The 20,628-nt window shown below is 43.4% G+C and overlaps 2 protein-coding genes across 15 annotated transcripts in view; one reads left to right on the plus strand and one right to left on the minus strand.

Annotated features, from left to right (window-relative positions):
- The window catches only part of APBB2 (amyloid beta precursor protein binding family B member 2), a 408,726-nt gene extending 392,503 nt beyond the window's left edge, over positions 1-16,223 (plus strand). For all 13 annotated transcript variants that reach the window (XM_030801441.1, XM_030801446.1, XM_030801448.1 and 10 more), the window contains 5 exons: positions 1,316-1,403; positions 2,562-2,645; positions 4,779-4,894; positions 6,487-6,666; positions 12,269-16,223. In XM_030801441.1, the coding sequence (XP_030657301.1) occupies positions 1,316-1,403; positions 2,562-2,645; positions 4,779-4,894; positions 6,487-6,666; positions 12,269-12,436 (636 nt within the window). In that variant the 3' untranslated portion in view covers positions 12,437-16,223. The remainder of the gene's footprint in view (positions 1-1,315; positions 1,404-2,561; positions 2,646-4,778; positions 4,895-6,486; positions 6,667-12,268) is intronic.
- Positions 16,224-18,554: 2,331 nt separating this feature from the next.
- Positions 18,555-20,628, minus strand: part of NSUN7 (NOP2/Sun RNA methyltransferase family member 7) — a 48,417-nt gene continuing 46,343 nt past the window's right edge. For both annotated transcript variants that reach the window (XM_003258619.3, XM_003258620.3), the window contains one exon: positions 18,555-20,226. In XM_003258619.3, the coding sequence (XP_003258667.2) occupies positions 19,594-20,226 (633 nt within the window). In that variant the 3' untranslated portion in view covers positions 18,555-19,593. The remainder of the gene's footprint in view (positions 20,227-20,628) is intronic.

The following is a 20,628-nucleotide window of genomic DNA, read 5'->3' on the forward strand; positions in this document are numbered from 1 at the left end:
TGGCCTGGCACAGAATAAGTATGCAGGAAACACTTGATTTTATTCTTGTCGGCAGCCCTCTTGCGCACTGCCCTGGGCAAGGATCTGGAGATAGGCAGAGTGGAGGTCTGCGATGGAAATGACTTTCACTCCACTTGGAATGGAAAACTTAGTCTGGGAATGAAGATCGGAGTTACTTTTGGGGTCACTAAAGGGTGGGCTTCTTTCAGTCCCTAAACCCACAGCACTGTATGTAACTGTTGGAGAACAGGAGTGTAAAGTGCTTTACTCTTAAGAAAGCAGACATCAGTGTCCCTTACAGAAGAGAAGCAATTTAGAGCAGTTTGAGGATAACAGCAAAAATAGCAGGTGTATTAGTCGGTTTTCACGCTGCTAATAAAGACATACCCAAGACTGGGTAATTTATAAAGAAAAAGAAGTTTAATGAACTCACAGTTCCATGTGGCTGGTGAGGCCTCACAATCATGGTGGAAGGTGAAAGGCATGTCTTACATGGCGGCAGGCAAGAGAGAATCAAAGCCAAGCAAAAGGGGAAACCCCTTATCAAGCCATCAGCTCTTGTGGGACTTATTCACCACCATGAGAACAGTATGGGGGAAAACTGCCCCTATGATTCAGTTATCTCCACCAGGTCCCTCCCATAACACATCAGAATTAAGGGAGCTACAATTCAAGATGAGATTTGGGTGAGGACACAGCCAAAGCATGTCAGCAGGGAACATTTCTGAGCACTTAATGCTGTCTGGGCCTTCCCTGTGCTTGGCACACTCACTCATGTGATCCGCAGAACTACCATCTGAGACAAATACTATTATCACCTCCGTGTGCAGTCGAGACACAGGAGATCAGGTCACTTGCCCAAGGTCAAGGTCACACAGCTAGTAAGTGGCAGAGGTGCAGTTTGAACCCATGTACTCTGTCTTCAAAGGGTGGCATTTGGAAGCACTGGAAGAAGCCATTGCTGTGGCTGCCACTGGCCACTGTGGGCCGGTAGGGTCCATGCAAGACCAGGGAGACTCGTTTGAGTTGTTTCTAGTAGAGGTGGGAGCCTGGCGAATGGAAAAAGTCCATTCCAAGCAATCAGGAGACTGCTACTGTGAGGAATAGTTTTTCACCTCTCATCCCCAGAAAAAATGATCGGAATTCCTCAACAAAATATGTAGCCCAGAGATACAGGGGTGGGACTTCAGGCAGTAGACTAAAGCTGATCTAATTAGCTTGGAAGTGAAGTCAACCTAGATACTTTACAGGCTGGAATAGCTGAAGACATGGGGGCTTGAACCCACGCTCCAAAGCTGCACTTTTTCCCCCTTAGATTATGGCTGAACGGAAGAACGCCAAAGCACTGGCCTGCAGCTCCTTACAGGAAAGGGCCAATGTGAACCTCGACGTCCCTCTGCAAGGTAAGTCAGTGGCACCTCATGTCTTCGTTATGGCCCTGTCCCTCCTGGTCCAGGACTGAAGGCTCTCAGATGGTTCTCTGGTATTTCACATCTCCTTAAAGAGCACACTCAACTCAGTGAGCACAAGTTGAGCCCGCACGCGGGGTCCCACAGAGGCACAGAGTTGATCTTGCATCACTAGGATTAGGCACAAAGCCAGGATGAGTTTTGTTGTTATTGGACAAGATTAAAGAATATTGTCTTTAGTTTTTGCCTTTGTTTTCATTTTGTTTTGTATTTTATGTTCTTTGTTTTAAGAATACTGTCTTCATATTATAATTCGTGTACAGCCTGGGATAAGGACCCTGGCTGGTTTAAAAACACGTGGGTTGGGCTGGTCTGAAGGTAGTGAGTTACCTCAGTTGATGATTCAGCCAGTTACAGATCGACCTCCTTGTCCTCCTCATTCTCCCCTTCCCACTACTATACTTGACTAATCTTAAAAAAAGAAAACGTGGGCCAGGCGTGGTTGTTCACATCTGTAATCCCAGCACTTTGGGAGGCTGAGGCGGGTAGATTGCCCGAGCTTAGGAGTTCAAGACCAGCCTGTGCAACACGGTGAAACCCCATCTCTACTAAAATACAAAAAATTAGGCAGGTATGGCAGCATACAGCTGTCGAATTGCTAGAACCCAGGAGGTGGAGGTTGCAGTGAACCAAGATCGCACCACTGCACTCCAGCCTGGGCAACAGAGCGAGACTCTTGTCTCTTAAAAAAAAAAAAGAAGGTCGATTACTGGGAACTCAGTTATCTTCCTATGTCTCTGATTGTGCCCCTTGAGGTTACATTTTCTCTGGGCATCAATCACACCTAATTAAATAGGACACCAAAAGCTGCTACTTAATATACATCAAAGAGACTGTAGCAGCTTTAACAGATAGATGCCACTTCCTGCTTTCAAATGCATTCCTATCTTGAAAGTTGAACAGGATTTTGACAGAGCCCCAATATCTGGAGTAATGCTGCTCTTGTAGAATAGTTGTTACATTTACATCCAGAAACATAGGGCGTTATGGCACAGGGCGTGTCCTGAGCATTCAGGTGACGCAGAGCCACGGCTGTTGTGCACATGTGTGTTGGAACCACTGAGAAAGATGTGTTGCTTTTGTTCCCTATAGTAGATTTTCCAACACCAAAGACTGAGCTGGTCCAGAAGTTCCACGTGCAGTACTTGGGCATGTTACCTGTAGACAAACCAGTCGGTATGTGAAACGTTTATTGTCTTTCCACTTTGCAAGTGTGCGGGAGCTCACAGGAGGCGTTCGCCCTCCGAGGAGGGTGAGGTCTGCTGTTTACTCTCACGCCTTGTCTTGAATGAAACTGTCACACTGTCACCTGCCAGAGAACATAAACGGTCCTGATCAAAAGATCAGTAGAGGGACAGGCCCTGCTGCTTTGACCTGTCATCCCCAGCATGCAGGACTTTAGCAACACAGACGTGGATTTCTTGTTTACCCAGTAGTCCAGAGCTGTGTGACCCAGGGCCGTGGAAGAGCTCTGCTGCTCTGAAACGAGGCCTCCGTCTCTGAGGCCAGGGCACCTGCTTCGTGTCTTGTCAGCTGGCGGGCCGGGGGAAAGGACTGTGGAGGCTTCATGCTGTCAAGGAGTGACACAGTAGTGGCACACACAGCATTCAGCTCACATGCCAGGGGCAGAGTGTAGTTGCTGGGCTATACCAAGCCAAAAAGAGACTGGGAGATGGAGCCTTCACCAGGGCTAAAAAAGGCTGTGGAGAAATCACAAGCCACATACACGGCCAAGGGGGCTGTAAGATGGTGCAGCTGCTTTGGAAAACAGTCTGGCATTCTTCAGAAGGTGAAACATAGTTACTCTAGACCCAGCAACTCAGTTCCTAGGCGTAGACGCAAGAGAAATGAAAACATTTGTGCCTACAAAAATGTGTATGCAAATGTTCACAGCAAAATTATTGATGAGAGTCAAAAAGCGAAACAACCCGAATGTCCTGACAAATCAACTGACAGTTGGATAAATAAGATGTGATACTTCCATACAGTGGAATTTTATTTGGCAATAAAAAGGAGTGAAGGACTGAAGTGCGCTCTAGCGTGGATGAAGCCTGAAAACATGCTATGAGGGAAGTCAGTCCCAAAAGACTGCATACTGTGTGATTCCGTTCACATGAAACGCCCAAAATAGGCAGAGCTCTAGAGTCAGAAAGTAGGTAAGGGTTGCGCTGGTCTAGGAGGGTGGGGGGGGGTGGGGAATGGAGAATGACCCCTACCAGGTACGGGGTTTCTCTTTGGGGTGATGAAACTCTTCTAAAATTGATTATGGTAGGTCTAGCACGGTGGCTCACACCTGTAATCTCAGCACTTTGGGAAGCCAAGGCAGGTGGATCGTTTGAGCCCCCAGAAGTTCAAGACCAGCCCAGGCAACATGGCAAAACCTCATCTCTACAAAAAAAATTCAAAAAATTAGCTGGGCATGGTGGCATGTACCTGTAGTCCCAGCTACTCCAGAGGCTGAGGTGGGAGGATCACCTGAGCCTGGGAGGCCAAGGCTACAGTGAGCCGTGATTGTACCACTGCACTCCAGCCGGGTGACAGAGCAACACCCTGTCTCAAAAAAAAATTGATGATGGTGATGGGTGCACTCTGTGAATGTACTAAAATCCACTGGATGGCACACTTTACATGAGTGAATTGCATGGGAATGATACCTCAATAAAGCTGTCACTCACACCCCTATCCCCCAGAAAAACTGGGAACAGCTGGCAAAAGGGCCCTACTGAATGGGGGGATCCACCATAAAGGTGCCATCAAGTCACAGCGAGGGTGGGGAGAGGCTGAAGAGCCATGGTCTGCTTAGGTAGACAGCGTGTCAGGCACGAGGTCCCCGGAGCTTCTCCTGACTCTCCTCTCCTACTGAAAAGGCTGTTATTTCTTTTTTTTCTTTTTCTTTTTTTTTTTTTTTCTGTGAGACAGAGTCTCACTCATATTTGCCCAGGCTGAAGTGCAGTAGCGTGATCTCAGCTCACTGCAACCTCCGCCTCCTGGGTTCAAGCAAGCAAGTCCGGCTACTTTTTGTATTTTTAGTAGAGACAGGGTTTCACCATGTCGGCCAGGCTGGTCTCGAACTCCTGACCTCAAATGATCCTGGCTGAGCCTCCCAAAGTGCTGAGATTACAGGCAGGAGCCACTACTCCTGGCCAGAAGCTGGTATTTCATTCCTATTGCGCGAACATGAGAATGAAGTGTCCTGTCTTTTATTAAAAAAAGATAAGTCTGGGCGTAGCTGTTATTGGTGATTTGGGCCCACATTTGAGTGTGGTAAGTGGCTTTAGAACACTTTAAATTATCCTTTTCTGTCCCCAGGAATGGACATTTTGAACAGTGCCATAGAAAATCTTATGACCTCATCCAACAAGGAGGACTGGCTGTCAGTGAACATGAACGTGGCCGATGCCACCGTGACTGTCATCAGTGAAAAGGTGAGAAGGAATCTTCGATGACATTGGCGTGTCTTATATAGTGAGTATAAGATACAGTGGTTCTCTGTGGGACTTAGGAACATGGTCAAGGCTGGAGTTGTGTGTCCTTGTGATTAAGATGGCCTACATTTGAAAGATTTGGCCCTTTGTCTGGGTCTAAATCTGTGCATACCTCTGTTTTCCTGTGGCCTGAGAAACTTCTCTTCTGGTGCTCCTGATTCTGTCTTCCTCATGTGCCCCAAAGACAAATTATTTGCTAGAGGTGACTGTGTGACGCTAGTAGTCGCTCACTCTCAGGGCGCCAGTATTGCCTGGGCTGTGTGATCTGGGGATGGGAAGCAGAAGATGCTTCCATTTGGGAGAGTCCTGTGACCATCAGTAGCAGAAGGAGCTATTGGTTGTCTTGAGAGAGGCCACATTAGCCTCAGCCCAAATTATCTCAGTTTCGTGGTTGAAGAAACTGAAGCACAGAGAGGCTAAGTCATTTGCCCGACATCACACAGTTGGAAGCAATGGGATCAGGATTTAAATCCAGGCAACCTGGCCCAGACTCGTGCCCACTTTTCTATTCTGCCTCTGTGAAGCACCTGCCAGGGAAAGACCACCAGTCATCAGCCTGCACCACAGCTGCCCGGTTCACCCTGGAGAGAGGAGCAGGGTGCTCACTGCCTGCCTCCAGCTGGCCACGCTGAGCTCTCCTCACTTCTTCAAGCAGGTCCCGCCCTTCCCCACACCAGCATCATCGCAAGCACCGCACCCTCCATGCTCTACCCTCTGCCTACCTGACCCTTACCCAGATCACCACCACAGCCTCCTTCCTCCTGAGAAAACTTCCCAACCTCTCACACAGTGTACTTCGCTCATTAAACACTCCCAAGGCACCAGAGTGAATATTTAATTAGTCAAGATGTTAATGATCCAAAAGTCAACATTTTGGATGTGTTTATTAATTCAAAACTTGCATACGGTTCTTGCAAAGGATGTGGTGTTCATCCCTATAAGAAAGAATTCTGAACATTTCTTTACGCCACCTCATATGGATCCCAGATGGACACCAGTTTGCAAGAAATAAAAGAAAAAAACAATTTGACAACTTTTTGTTGATTTGGCAGCTTTTTGTTTTATATGGTTTTAGATGGAAATGTGATTCAATGTGCTGTTTAGTTTGGGTAAGAATCACTGGACAAAGAAAGATACCGTGAATCCCTTTTTTCTGGTGCTCTGGGGGTTTACTTGGCCAAATGGGTTTTGGGCCACCAGGTGTCCTGTATTTGGGCTAGATGTAAGAAGTATGGACGGCACTGTTCCTCCCCACAGTGAACTCACAGCCACGTGGCATAATGGAGAATGGGACACGCACATCACACCCCATGACAGCAGTGTAGTTCAGAGCAAGAATGACCTCCAGAACAGGGTAGCCATGCAGTGATGGCCTCTTCAGACATTTGGGCAAGGTTCTGCCTTTCGAGAAAAACACAGGTCCTTTCTGAATTCGGCCTGGCTATACTTTCTGAATGCCAGTTCCTATGTGCTGCCACTCTAAGCATGATCCTGGGATCTCCTGATTGGATGCCGCATAATGTCTCTTGCAGAATGAAGAGGAAGTCTTAGTGGAGTGTCGTGTGCGATTCCTGTCCTTCATGGGTGTTGGGAAGGACGTCCACACGTTTGCCTTCATCATGGACACGGGGAACCAGCGCTTTGAGTGCCACGTTTTCTGGTGTGAGCCTAATGCTGGTAACGTGTCTGAGGCGGTGCAGGCCGCCTGCATGGTGAGTTATCCCGGTACAGGCTGTTGAGCCCTCCCGCCTCTGCTCATCTCTAATATGCCATACACTAGAGCAGAATCACTCACAGAAATGAAAAAAGTTGAATCCCTAAAGTAATGCTTTATAACACCGTCATTCCTAGGGCCAGAATCAGTTATGATAAACAGATTACATCTCAAAAGGCCAGAACTCCTGAAAGAAGTGAGGCCAGATAGAGGCTCTGATGAGCTTCATAACCACCAACTTGACGACGGTCAATCCTTGATCCCAAATCAATTTCATGTGTGAAATGTTGGTCATGCATGAGTTGGTACTGTTTGGGTTCAGTTCAGTACTTTAAAAATCAATACATTGAATGACTTTTATTTCCAGTGATTGGTTTCTGTACACCATTCTTACATATTTTATTTATATCTGTGAACTCAGTCCTTACGACAACGCTGTTAGGTAGTTGTTAGTTCTGTTTTATTTATGAGAAAATAGAGACTTAAGAGAAGTTAGAGAACGGGCCTCCGGGCTTGTCGGTAAGTGACAGAGCCGAGCCTGGATTCAGCCCCAAGCTGCCAGGTGACAAAGTCAGGGCTCTTTACGCCACATGGATACTTGGAAACAAACAAGAATCCCTCATTATTCCTTCAGCACGTGTCCTTTGTGCGCCTCTTATGCCAGACACTGCAAAAGTTCTAATAAAAATGAGGGAACTGGGCCGGGGGCAGTGGCACACGCCTGTAATCCCAGCACTTTGGGAGGCTGAGGCAGGCTGATCACTTGAGGTCAGAAGTTCAAGACCAGTCTGACCAAATGGAGAAGCCCCGTCTCTACTAAAAATACAAAATTAGCCAGCATGGTGGCACATCCCTGTAATCCCAGCTACTCGGGAGGCTGAGGCAGGAGAATCACTTGAACCTGGAAGGCAGAGGTTGCAGTAAGCCGAGATCACGTCATTGCACTCCAGCCTGGGCAACAAGAGGGAAACCCATCTCAAAAAAAAATGAGGGAGCTATATGAGTGTGGGCACCAAAGCCTGTGGGCAGGTGTGTTCTAGCAGCAGCAGGTTGGGTGCTGGGCCCGAGTGGAGGGAGGTGTGCTCCAGATCGTGGTGGGCTTATGATGATGGCATGTGGGGCCTGATTTTCTTCAGCAGGGATTGCTAAACTGGGGATTGAATTGATTGTATTTAGATTGATTGATTGATTGAGATGAAGTTTTGCTTTTGTTGCCCAGGCTGGAGTGCAGTGGCGTGATCTCAGCTCACTGCAACCTTTGCCTCCTGGGTTTAAGTGATTCTCCTGCCTCGGCCTCCCAAGTAGCTGGGATTACAGGCGCCCGCCTCCACGCCCGGCTAATTTTTTGTATTTTTAGTAGAGACAGGGCTTCACCATGTTGGCCAGGCTGGTCTCAAACTCCTGACCTCAGGTGATCCACCCGCCTCAGCCTCCCAAAGTGCTGAGATTACTGGCATGAGCCACTGCACCCAGCCTGTATTTAGATTTTAGAAGAGTATCCAGCAAGAAAAGAAGACAACAAAGTAAAGGATAGGTTGGAGGAACAAGGCTGAGGTGGCAATCAGCCAGGAGGCCAGTTCCTTCTGCAGATGGGAGAGAGGAGGAGCGTCCAGGACAGGAGAACGGCGTTGGGAACAAACAGGAGCAGAGGCTTTGAGAGGCGCCAAACTGCCTGGCTGGGGGAGGACTGCTGCATGTGAAGTCCCTGGGCTTCATTTAATTCAGCTTCGCACTTACGGGCTGGAATCTGGGGCATTCAGCATGACCGAGATACAGTCCTTGCATTGTAGAGCTCAGGTATAGTGGGGGAGACACAGAAACCCAAACCCTGTTACAGTGTAGAAAGTGCTGTAAATAAAAGTATGAGGATCTTCACTTTCAGCCGGGCATGGTGGCACATGCCTGCAGTCCCAGCTTCTGAGGAGGCTGAGGTGAGAGGATGGCTCAAACCCAGGAGGTCGAGGCGTAGTGAGCTATGGCACCACTGCAGTCCAGCCTGGGTGACAGAGCGAGACCCTGTCTCAAAAATAAATAAATAAGAAAAATAAGTATGAGACTGTGCTGGATTGAGAACTGGGAAGAAAAAGAAGTGGAGGCCCTAAAAGCAGATAACTTACAAAGTTTGCCAGTGACGGAGAGCTTGAAGGGCAGCACTGGAGGATTTGTTCATGTGTTTATTTCAGGACAGGAGAGGCCTGCCCCTTTTTTATTCTTTATTTTTTATTTTTTTAAGAGATGGGATCTTGCTATATTCCCCAGGTTGGTCTTGAACTCCTCCCTGGAATGACAGGGGAGCACCACCATGCCCAGCTAGGTTTTCTTTTGTGGAAAATGGTGGTAGATAAAGAGTTGTCGAGGAGGCTGGGCGCAGTAGCTCACGCCTGTAATCCCAATACTTTGGGAGGCTGAGGCGGGCAGATCACTTGAGGTCAGGAGGTTGAGATCAGCCTGGCCAACATGGTGAAACCCATCTCTACCAAAAAATACAAAAATTAGCCCGGTGTGGTGGCATGCACCTATAGTCCCAGCTACTCAGGGAGGCTGAGGGTGGGAGGATCGCTTGAACTTGGGGGCAGAGGTTGCAGTGAGCCAAGATTGCACCACTGCACTTCAGCCTGGGTGAAAGAGTGAGACCCTGTCTCAAAAAAAAAAAAAGAGAGAGCCAAGGGGAGGGACTTAGCCTCTGAATTAGTTAGAGAGACCTTTTACTTTGAGATAGTCCAGAAGATGCTAAGAACCAAGAATGGGTGGAACTTAGGGAAGGGAAGGGAGTTATCTGACCGCCCCGCCCCATACAGCACATTGTGAGGTTATGAATGAAGGGAAAGTTTGCACCTATAGTCCCAGCTACTCAGGAGGCTGAGATGAGAGGACCCCTTGAGCCCAGGAGTTCAAGTCCAGCCTGGGCAACATAGAAAGGCCCTATGTCTAACAAAAATGTTAAAAGAATGAGGTGGGAGAGCAGATTGCAAAGGTGGGGCACAGAAAAGAGCCATTTGACCTTTATCACTTGAAACAGCGCAGGAAGGAGGGAGAAGGGGAGGCCTGGCGTTGAACGCTTGTTATCTGGTGTCACACTTAAACCATCCTCTGTGAGAGTGGCTAACTCCCTGCAAGAACTGTGGGGTCAGGATTCTAACTCAGACACCCTGGATATGCAGGAGCAGGGCTGGGGTTCAGGGGAGCAGGGACAGTAGAGGAGTCAGGTGAACCTACTGACCAGGTGCAGGGAGTTGATGAGATAAAGGAGATCTGTGAAGAAAATAGAAAATGGGAGATTTCAGCCAAGCGAAAATGGATGACAACTATTTTGGTATTTTATGAAATTGAAACAGATCATAGCAGATGGTTTTAGTCATAAAATGAATGGCTTTCAGACTTAATTATACGTTTTAAGTGATAACGACAATGAGTTTTATCTCTTGGCTACGGTTGGTTTTCTGATTCTCAATTCATTTTCCCTCTTGGAAACAACTTTTACTCATTTGCTTCCTATTTTAATTGTATCACTGCAATGAGTGGACACAGCTCAGCCAATCTAGCATAAGGCATACTAGTAAAATCAAACCATTCTTCCCTCCTGCCCTCTCTGAATCCAGTGTTTCTAGCTCAGGGGCTTTCTTCTTGGTTCAAATCTGCATGATTCTCCATCTGAAAGATCCATATGTGAATTTATACCATGTGAATATCTATTGACACTAACGTTTTTTTGAATCTACTTAATTTTTAGGCATATTTTACAGCTGTGTGGTATAGGCCCAACAAAAGACATTTTGGCGAAATCTAGAATAGAACAGAGAGGGATCCTTCATGAATTCCAACACTTAGGTGTGGTTTTGATTCACTCTGTGGTTTTGATTCACTCGGATTCAAACGTGACTACTGTTTGAAATTCCAAGTCCAGAGTCCCATGTTGCCATGTATAAATCTGTGCTTTCGATGTGTGTGGTGTGGATTGTGATGTGGGCCTAGTAAAATACCTTACACAGAGGAGATGTGTAATCAATCATCATATTTCATATGATTGATTGAAAGGGATTGTTTTGTGGCCTAAGGGGTATGAGAGAACACTGTACCATATCCTTCCCCCAGAGTCTTGCTTCTTACAGGGACATCAGCCTATTCCATTACTAAAGAGCCTGTTAATATTTAAGTTGATTAAAAAAAAAAAAAAAAAAGCCATGGAATGACAGTCCTTCCTTGGTGTACATGGGGCGGGGTGGGGGTGTTCTAGGACCTCTGAGTATATCGAAATCCTATGTATTCAGGTCCTGCATAACCCACACATAGGAGAAGTCTGCCCTCTGAATAATTGGGTTTTGCATACCGGGAATACTATTTTCAGTCTGTGTTTGGTTGAAAAAAATCCTCATATAAGTGGACCTGCACAGTTCAAACTCTGTTGTTCAAAGATCAGCTGTATTTTTTTTCATTATTTATTTATTTTGAGACAGGGTTCACTCCGTCGCCCAGGCTGGAGTGCAGTGGCCATGCTCACAGCTCACTGCAGCCTTGATCTCCCAGGCTGAAGCAATCCTCCTGCCTCAGCCTCCCAAGTAGCTGGAACCACAGGCGTGTGCCACCACACCTGGCTAATTTTTGTATTTTTTGTAGAGACAGGGTTTCACCATGTTGCCCAGGCTGGTTTCAAACTCCTGGGCTCAAGTGATCAGCCTCCCTCGACCTCCCAAAGTGCTAGGGGTGCAGGAGTGAAACACCATGAGTGGCCAGGTGAACTGTATTTTAAAATGTTTGGATTAGAAAAATAAAAATTTGATAAATTTTAAATTTTTATCTAATCTTAAAGTATTAGTTATCTTCCCATTATGCAAAACCAGGTGGACTACATTGTTATATTTCTGAAGAACAGGAATTATCCCTGGTGCCAGTGCTAATGGATTTTTAAAAATTAATCCATAAAGATTTAGACTTGTATGTACAATGTATCCTGAAATCTTAATACCTCATCTTTTTAATTAAAACAGGAAATAGGGAAGGAAACAAACATTTTTGAATGTCTTCTGTGTTGCTAGACCTATTTCAGGCATTCCACAAGCATTACAAGTATTACTTATTTAATCATAACACCCTCTGTAAACAGTCCCTTCTTCAGCCATTTTACAGTTGAAGAAACTGAGGCTTAGAGAGATTTAATAATTCATCTGGGGTTCACAAGTGATAGACCTTAGATTCAAACTATGCCCTTTCTACTGTGCTGTCAGCGCACCATGAGCACCCGCCTAGATTTGCATGTCTCTGATGAAAAATGTAATTAACACACTCTCTCTCCCAATCCTTTCTGGTTTCATTAGCTCATTGACTGTGAGGTGTATTCGTTGCGGACTATCAATATAGAGGACACACGGAGGGTGGAAATGGATGGAAGGAAAGGGTGGCAAAAGCCAGAACCCCTTTGTTGAACCTAATCTTTTAGGAGAATTTAAAGCACTCACATTCAGAAAAAAATAACTCTTGGATTTATGTTTAGGAACTAGGTTGTTAACCTTTGGGAGTCAATGTATGGGTCATGACTTAAAGTCATATTAAAGAAGAAATAATATGTTGTTAATTACCTTAAAACACGTTTTGTTTTGTTTCAGTTACGATATCAGAAGTGCTTGGTAGCCAGGCCGCCTTCTCAGAAAGTTCGACCACCTCCACCGCCAGCAGACTCAGTGACCAGAAGAGTCACAACCAATGTAAAACGAGGGGTCTTATCCCTCATTGACACTTTGAAACAGAAACGCCCTGTCACCGAAACGCCATAGCTGCACATGCGAAAGGACTCAGCTGTTTACCTGAAGATTGCCTAGCTACACTAAAGAAAATGAACTCCGCCATCTGACCTTCCATCCAGTTGCTGATGCTTTGTCTTCAGAGAATTTACCCTTAACCAAGCAGTGTTAGACAAGCATGTTCTCTCGTCTTGCCACCATCATGTGATATGAAAAGAAGCATGAATAATTTTTTTTTGCTGTAAGTTACATCATGCGCAGTGGAAGGTCTTTTTCTTATTGTAAATATTGTGAACATTACTTAACTTCACACACACAGAGAAGAATGTGGCCACACCCCTCCTAGTGAACTAACGCTGTGTCCTTGGAATGAATGATGCGTGAGTTAGTTTCACTGTCTTCTTGGCCGGACCTGTCACAAGCAACCTTTAAGTCCTACAGCACTTTGCCCTGTTTTCAACATTGGAGTAGGTACTGCATAGCAGATACCATTGAATTGCTGTAAAAATAGGATGGCGAGTTTGTGTTTTAATTTTTCATAAAATTGAACCTGTTGGTTGACAAAATTGGCTGTTGGCATCAGTATAGAAACCAACTGGCAGCTTTCCCTGACAAGCTCTTTGACACATGGACACCATTTCATGTCTACAGCTGTTTGTGGGATGTTGGAAAAAAGTGAAACTTCAAAATTGATAAAAAACTAAATTTGAGGAATTAAAATCGAACAAAACATAGCCTTTCTTTTCAGATGGTTTTCAAACTGATTATTTTTAAAAGAGATTAATAAAATCATAATGCATTTTGAGTGGGACATACTTCAAACTTCTGCCTTATATTGTACGGTGCAGCTAGAGAATTATAGTTCACTATGGCCATTCTCTACATAAACATTAAGATGAAATACTCATCAGCCTTTCATCCTTAGTTTGAGAATTAGCTGATATGCAATTTGAAGTTGAGGAAATATCATTGATATTTCTATCATGCACGATTATTTTAGATTTCTACCACCGTGTTATTTTTGCTAGTCCATGTGCTAGAGGTAAACGTTCTGCTGGAGTTCTGCATCCAGCTCTATCCCCCTCTGATGCTTTTTGCCCAGAAAGCTGTCTGTCCATCATGTATTGTCCATGGCAACAAATTACATTAGGTTGAACCTTTCCTTGAATTTATGTATTTAATATTAGAATTTGTTGGACTCAACTAGATATATTTTTTAAATTTATATTTTTTCCATTTTACCTTGAAGATCTGAAATTTTCATATCATATCTGAGCAAAGTCTACATAGGAGTAATGGACTATTTAACAAGTTTCCCAAAAATAGCATTTTCCTGCTCCTTTTTATGTAGATGAGAAACTTAGCTGTAAAGACATACAAATTTAGACTCTTGTTGACATTGTTGTTTTAAAAGGAAGTTGCTAAGGCGATCAATCTCAATATTAGTCTTGTTTACTTCTTTTTAATGTCAAAATTAACATTTACAACATCCAGTTATAAAAGTAATGCTTTATGTTTATACACTGCTATGTACTTGTCAAAATGGTTTCCACATTCTTATCACATCTGAGCCTTACCAGGTAGAGAAGGTACTAAATACACTTTAGAAGTAAAAATATGAAGTACCAAGAGGCTAAACCCACTGGCCTGAGATCTCACCAAAGTTCATGAAAGAACCAGGACTAGGACCCACAGCTCCCGAAGCCCGTTCTTGCTGTGTTATGCTGCCTCCATATCCGTCAGGAAGAGCCTTTCCAGAATGACTCTGGGCATATACTAAGAAGAGCAGGTATGGAAAGATCTATTGTCAGGCAATCTTAGAATTCCCTATACGAGTGGGAGAAAGATGTCCAAATTCCTTATGCAGTGGTATTAATGATGGTGCCATTGCCCTAAGTCCAGGACTGTTTTCCTACAGTGTGCCTCAAAAGTGTTGTAGAGGGCAGGATTCTACATTCACAGCCTGTTCCATCTACGAGATTCTCCAGATGCTCCTTGTGGTAGAGACATTCCTAACTCGTGGTACTTAGCCACCAGAGATCATGATGGAATGAGTGGGTGGCGTTTCTACCTGCCATTCCCTCAGAATTCATGAGGGGTGGGGGGCAGGGGGACTGGAATTGTCTTAGCACCCTAATGTTATGACACAACTATGCTACTTTAGAAACGCAATCTATTTTTCACCAATTTATATACTACTGATCTGAAGTAACCAGTGCCATCATAAGAAATTACTGCATTAAGAAAATCCTTGCTGTGCCCTTTGAAAAGCTGTTCAGAAATCATTTACAGTGATCTTTCATCTTGGTCTCTGTAGTGAAACATTTTAGTGTGATAAATTTCAAAATTCTAAACAAATTACCCACTTTTATATTGGAAATCTCTATCAGAACCCCCTCTTCATTTTTTAAGGCATACATTTGCTTGTTTTCGAGACAAGAATTCTGAGCTAGCTTTAAGTAGCAAACTGATTTATATATGCAATTATAGGAAGCATTAAGATGAATGATAGCCTTTACATATTGAAAACTTTGCAGACGTTTTGTTTTGAAAATGGCTTTGTATAGTAAATGCAAATTAATTTTGTAAAATTATGTTAAATATGTTCAGACACTTTCTGCCATGGCCAAAAAGTATGTATGAAAGTATGTGTGTATTTGTCTGTGAAAGGATGCCAATGTTTTACCTGGTATCTTAGTGACACTTCAGTTATCTATGCATTCTTTAGATCTGTGATTCGGTAAACAGGCAGCCATGTTCACGATGCCTTGTATGTCTTACCATATTTTTAATTAACCTGTTAAATACAGCTTAAAATATTTTTATTTTATTTATTCTATTTTTACTGAAATATACTGCATTATTGTGTTAATGTATTATCTTTGCTGGATATTATCTCCCAGTGTATCCAGATCTAAGTAATCTCAGTGAACTATACATTGCCTAAAAAGTGGTTTTGTAATGATTTGTAGTCACATTTCTATTGGGATATGTGGAAGAAAAGGCAAAATGCTTAAAGTTCCTTTTATTTTTTAAAAGCAGCTAGATAGACACAGACTTGCCACCTCATACATCTGCTCCTTGGCAACATCAAGGGGAACGACTAGCCAACATGCCTGTGGCTAAAAACTTTCCTTTGCAGACTAAAGCACTGCCTGGTGCTTCGTTTTTCTACCCTTCACAACATGTGTGATTTCATCTAAGAGATATATACATGTCCACATGCCGTTTGTTTCCACCTGGATGTAAGATCACTCATAGCTAATTAGGACCATTGTTTTTTGTTCATCTGTCTTGTTGCATGAAGGGACATTAGATCCATTTCCATTAAAATAAGTTCTTGGTGATAAACTGTGGCACTGCTACTTCTTTTTAAATCCACTTTATGATTTCAAGATGGACACTTGTAAGATGACTCGACACAAGGCCATTGCCTGGAAGCCCCAGAGCTTTCCTCCATTTGTATGGCCTGTTCATGTCCCAGGCATTGCAACACAAACTCAAGATTTCACCACAACATGACAAGCATTTTCCTAACTGATATTAGCACAATTTAACTAATAAGCCCCTTCGCTGTCTAGTTGGCCAGGCTTAACCTAATACACATCTAACGTGTGCCACACGGCCAGTAGAAAGTTTAACTTCAGCTTCAGGGCAGATACCCACTCACACCGTGTCAACGCGAGCAGTAGTTCCTGGCCTCCAGAGCAGCTTGCTTCCCCTGAAAGAACGCTTTCTTTTCCTTTATGCCCTTTTCCTGTTGACCACTTTTACACATTTAAATGTAATTTGTTGTGAGAATAAATTTAGCTGCATAAAACGTTTGGCTCATTTATCTGACATCTTAGTCACATGTACAAGGAATAGAAATAGAAACTCAGTGTCTCTAGTTATTTTTAAATTATTCTTACCTCAAACTTCTTAGAAATCACTTGAGTAATGGAGCATTTTGCTTTGATTAGTTACTACGTATTCCTGCCTGGTAAGAACTAGGAAGTAACTTTAAATTTTGAGTAATCACCCTGTACTTATTTGGTGATCAGGAAGGCCAGGTGGCCTTCCAGACATAGAAGCCTATTTAGTCACCAACTGGAGTCTTTTGTAAGTGGTCTTTCTAGGATTGTGATATTTCAGCACAAAGAAGTTTATCACTTCCTTGAAGAACCTGACATCAAAGAATAAAGAATAGAGGTGTACACACACTAAATCCAAAATGAAAGGTAACTAGACAAATCAGCTGAATCTGATTTAGCTTAACTATTATTAGGCACAGGAAGGCAGATAAATAGAATTTAAAGTATGTCCCCGCTTTTTGTTCATCTTGCACTTCCGCAGTGGTTTCTCTCTAGGCAGTCACAAAGAATAAAATTTCATTACGGTTTCAGGCATTATATGGTGGTAAATAATTTCAGATTAAAAATATAAGTTTGCTATTGGAGTATCTGAATACTAGTTAATTTCATTATTTAGAATTTTGCAGCACTTTTATCTAAAGTCCAAGAATGTAAAATGCCAAATGAAATATGTCAGTGTAATCAGTATTCTCCTTCATTAGAATTCCCTCATACTGCCTTTTTTTTTTTTCTTCAGACAGTCTTACTCTGTTGCCCAGGCTGGAGTGCAGTGGTGTAATTTTGGCTCACCACAACCTCCACCTCCCGAGTTCAAGCAATTTTGGTGCCTCAGCCTCCTGAGTAGCTGGGATTACAGGCATGCAATGCCACGCCCGGACAATTTGTATATTTTTAGTAGAGACGGTTTCACCACGTTGGCCAGGCTGGTCTCGAACTCCTGACCTCAGGTGATCCGCCCGCCCCAGCCTCCCGAAGTATGTGAGCCACCACATCCGGCCTCATATGGCATTTATCCAAAGTTCTTTCTTTTCCCTTTTCACTCTACCAAAGTATTTAAGTAATTGATCCTGTCCTTCACAGAAGATTCTCAAAGAAGAAAATTGCAGTGTAATTAATGAATGGTTTAATTAATTCAGAATCTTCATATACTTCTAAAGAGAAAAATAATTTAGTGCCAAATGCATGTTAGGAGATAATCAATTAAGTGGCAACAAACTGTGACTTCAATCACATGCTACTGTAGAGATCAGAAAATTATCCTAAACTATTCCATAACAATGAGACTTAACATCACAGAAAATACACTTGAAAATAAAAATCTCAGACCAGCTACTTCTGGACAATGGAATACTTTTCAGTCTGGTATGGGGGAGGGCCCGAAAAGGATAAGGGATTCTTATGATAGACAATGGGACTCTTTACTGAACAATGTTAAATTAAGCTGCACCGCCTTCCTTGAGGCATGGACTACCCTAACTAGATAGAAATCTGGGTGGGATAAGAGGATGAGCCACACGCTATAATTTTAGGGCAAGGAGATAGTGTTTGATTTTCAAAATCAGCAAAATAAGCTGAGCATTTTATATCGTTCTGTACAAGAGTGATAACATGAAGAATTCTTTAGGGATTTAAAATACAATAAGCCTGGTTCAAGTATAAAAAGTCTTGTTTCCTTTCTTCATTGACACTTTTTTTTTTTTTTTTTTTTTTTTGAGGCAAGGTCTCACTGTTTCTCAGGCTGGAGTGCAGTGGGGCAATCTTGGCTCACTGCAACCTGCACCTCCTGGACTCAAGAGATCCTTGTACCTCAGCCTCCTGAGTAGCTGGGACTACAGGTGTGTCCCACCACACCCAGCTAATTTTTGTATTTTTTGTAGAGATGGGGTTTTGGGGTTTCGCCATCTTGTCCAGGCTGGTCTGGAACTCTGGTGCTCAAGTGGTCTGCCCACCTCAGCCTCCCAAACTGCTGAGATTACAGATGTGAGCCACTGCACCCAGCCCACTGACACGTTTTACTGATAAATGTAAATCTAAGCTAAAATAAAAATTATTACTGCTATAATACAATTACCATTCTCTTTTCTCACTTCAAGTAAGAAAGTAAAAATAGAGTATCAGAGCTGAAATAGGCCTAAATATTCATCTTGAAGAGGATAATATTCTAAAAATCATGCCACCTGAATTGAGCATTTAGGAATTTACATAACATTTCTATACAACTGAATTGCAAAAATAAAACTTTAAATTCAAACTTTATGAATATGTCTATGAATGTTTTTAAACAATAAGATATATAGTTGTATCTTATTCTATTTAATGACAATTTCTGTTGCCATGATGAAAAATCAATAGACCCAGAAATGATAATCATACCAATTCTTGGTAGGCAATTGAGAATACATTCAAGATGAATCAACATTTAATATAATTAACATAGTGCTACAATATATTTTAATTGTGCATCAGAAATTACTTACCAAAGTTTGATTCCTGTGTGCTATTTGAAATGACTTGTAGATTTTGTTGTACTGCCTGATCTTAGAATCAGAAATTTGTGGGTTTCTTCAACAATAGGTATCACTTGCATTCAACGGTTTTGCCTCTTCTTCAGGATTACTAATATTTAGATGGAAATTTGCTCAGTCTTTTATAAGAGTGCTTGACATAGAGGAAGGGAGAGATGATTGTGTCCAGTCTGCTCAGGATCCTGGAAGCTCCCCCAGTGAGAGACACCTCACTGTAAAAGGACCTCTGAGCTACACACACCTGGCACTTGGGAACTTCCTGCGCATCCTACTTAAACTCAACTTCAGTCACGTTACAAAAACTCATGTCATTCCCTATTCAAAGAACAGCTTGATATTTAAGAAAAAATCACCCTTGATCGTGACTGAGAAAGTCACGACTACAACCGCGTGGATGCTGAAGAGCAGTCAGCTGGCGGGAGAGGCCAGGATCGTCTGCCTGTTTGGCTTTCTAATGAGCTACCTGCTGAAGGGAGGCAGTGTTTCCTTCCCTGCAGGAGAAGCTTGGCAGCTTTAAGTCCAGCCTGAAAGTTCACAGGAGTGAGGTAAGTTCTGACTGCTGATACTGAGTCTCTAACTGGATCCTCTCAGAGCAGCACTGATGGGCTGACGTCTCTGAATTCTGCTTTGCTGACTCCTACGTTATTGTTTCTCACTTGTCTGAATTCTCTGAAAGTAATATCACACTTGGAAGATCCCTAGGTGACCAGAAGAATGCATATCTTGTGTAGAGATGTAGAACCTTCAGAGAAACACTAGACTTTGAAAAAAAATCAACTGCTCTTCGGCCCCTATAAAAAACACAAGACAATCAAAGCCACCGCCGACGAGGCCTGAGTAGGGAGGAAGGTGTGTCATCTTTAGGCTTTTCCCCTTTTCTGGATAGTGAGGGTGTGGGAAGGCAGGTGGGCACAAGTGCCTTGGGTGCAACCCAACGACAGTACAAATGTTGAGTTGGCATCTGAGATCTGATCCCTTGGGGACTTGAAAATGGCATAAAGACTGGAGGCAGAACAATCTCGACGGGTTTCAGAGCAACCATTCTGTCTTCTGGCCGAGGTCTTATGAAGTGTGTCTGCCGTTCATGCGGTCTGGAGGGACAAGTGTTCTTCATAAATGTAGGCACTGCAGGATGGGGGGCCAGCTTCTTGAGTTTTTTGGTCTGTGAGGAAGCCCCCACTTGAGCAGTATTTTTCTGAGGAAGAGGTGGTTTTGTTACAGTCTCTGATAGATTAGCACTGGCTTTAGTTTCTCGATTCAGGAACTCAGCAATTTTCATTTGGATGCCATTATCAGTAGTGGCACCTGTTGTCAATGATGTTTTTGATTTTTTCTTCTTCTTCTCTCGTTTTGATGATTTACCCAACTCAATCCCATCCAGTAGACCCTTGGCTGCAGCTCGGGCCAAAACATCTTTCACAGACACTGTCTCAGAAGGGTCCCGCTGCAATTAAAGAAGCACTTACTAAATGTGGGCGTTAGCTATTATTGTGTCTCCTGCAAATATTTATCAATGTATCAGTAAAAATAAAAAGACTCTATTATACTAAAAGAAATAAGAAATAGTTTTTAGGCCTTAGTCCCCAATCTCATAAGCCTCAGCAAATGCCTTTAAAAAAAAAAAAAATTAAACTTCCCCATTTATGAACCTGACACATCTGATAGAAAAAAAGAATCACACAGATTTTTTTTTTTTTTTTTTTTTTTTTGAGATGGAGTCTCGCTTTGTTGCCCAGGCTGGTGCAATCTCAGCTCACTGCAACCTCCACCTCCCAAGTTCAAGCAGTTCTCCTGCCTCAGGCTTCTGAGTAGCTGGGATTATAGGCATGTGCCACCGCGCCCAGCT

This window comes from Nomascus leucogenys, chromosome 20, assembly GCF_006542625.1.
Source record: "Nomascus leucogenys isolate Asia chromosome 20, Asia_NLE_v1, whole genome shotgun sequence".
Lineage (NCBI taxonomy): Eukaryota > Metazoa > Chordata > Mammalia > Primates > Hylobatidae > Nomascus > Nomascus leucogenys.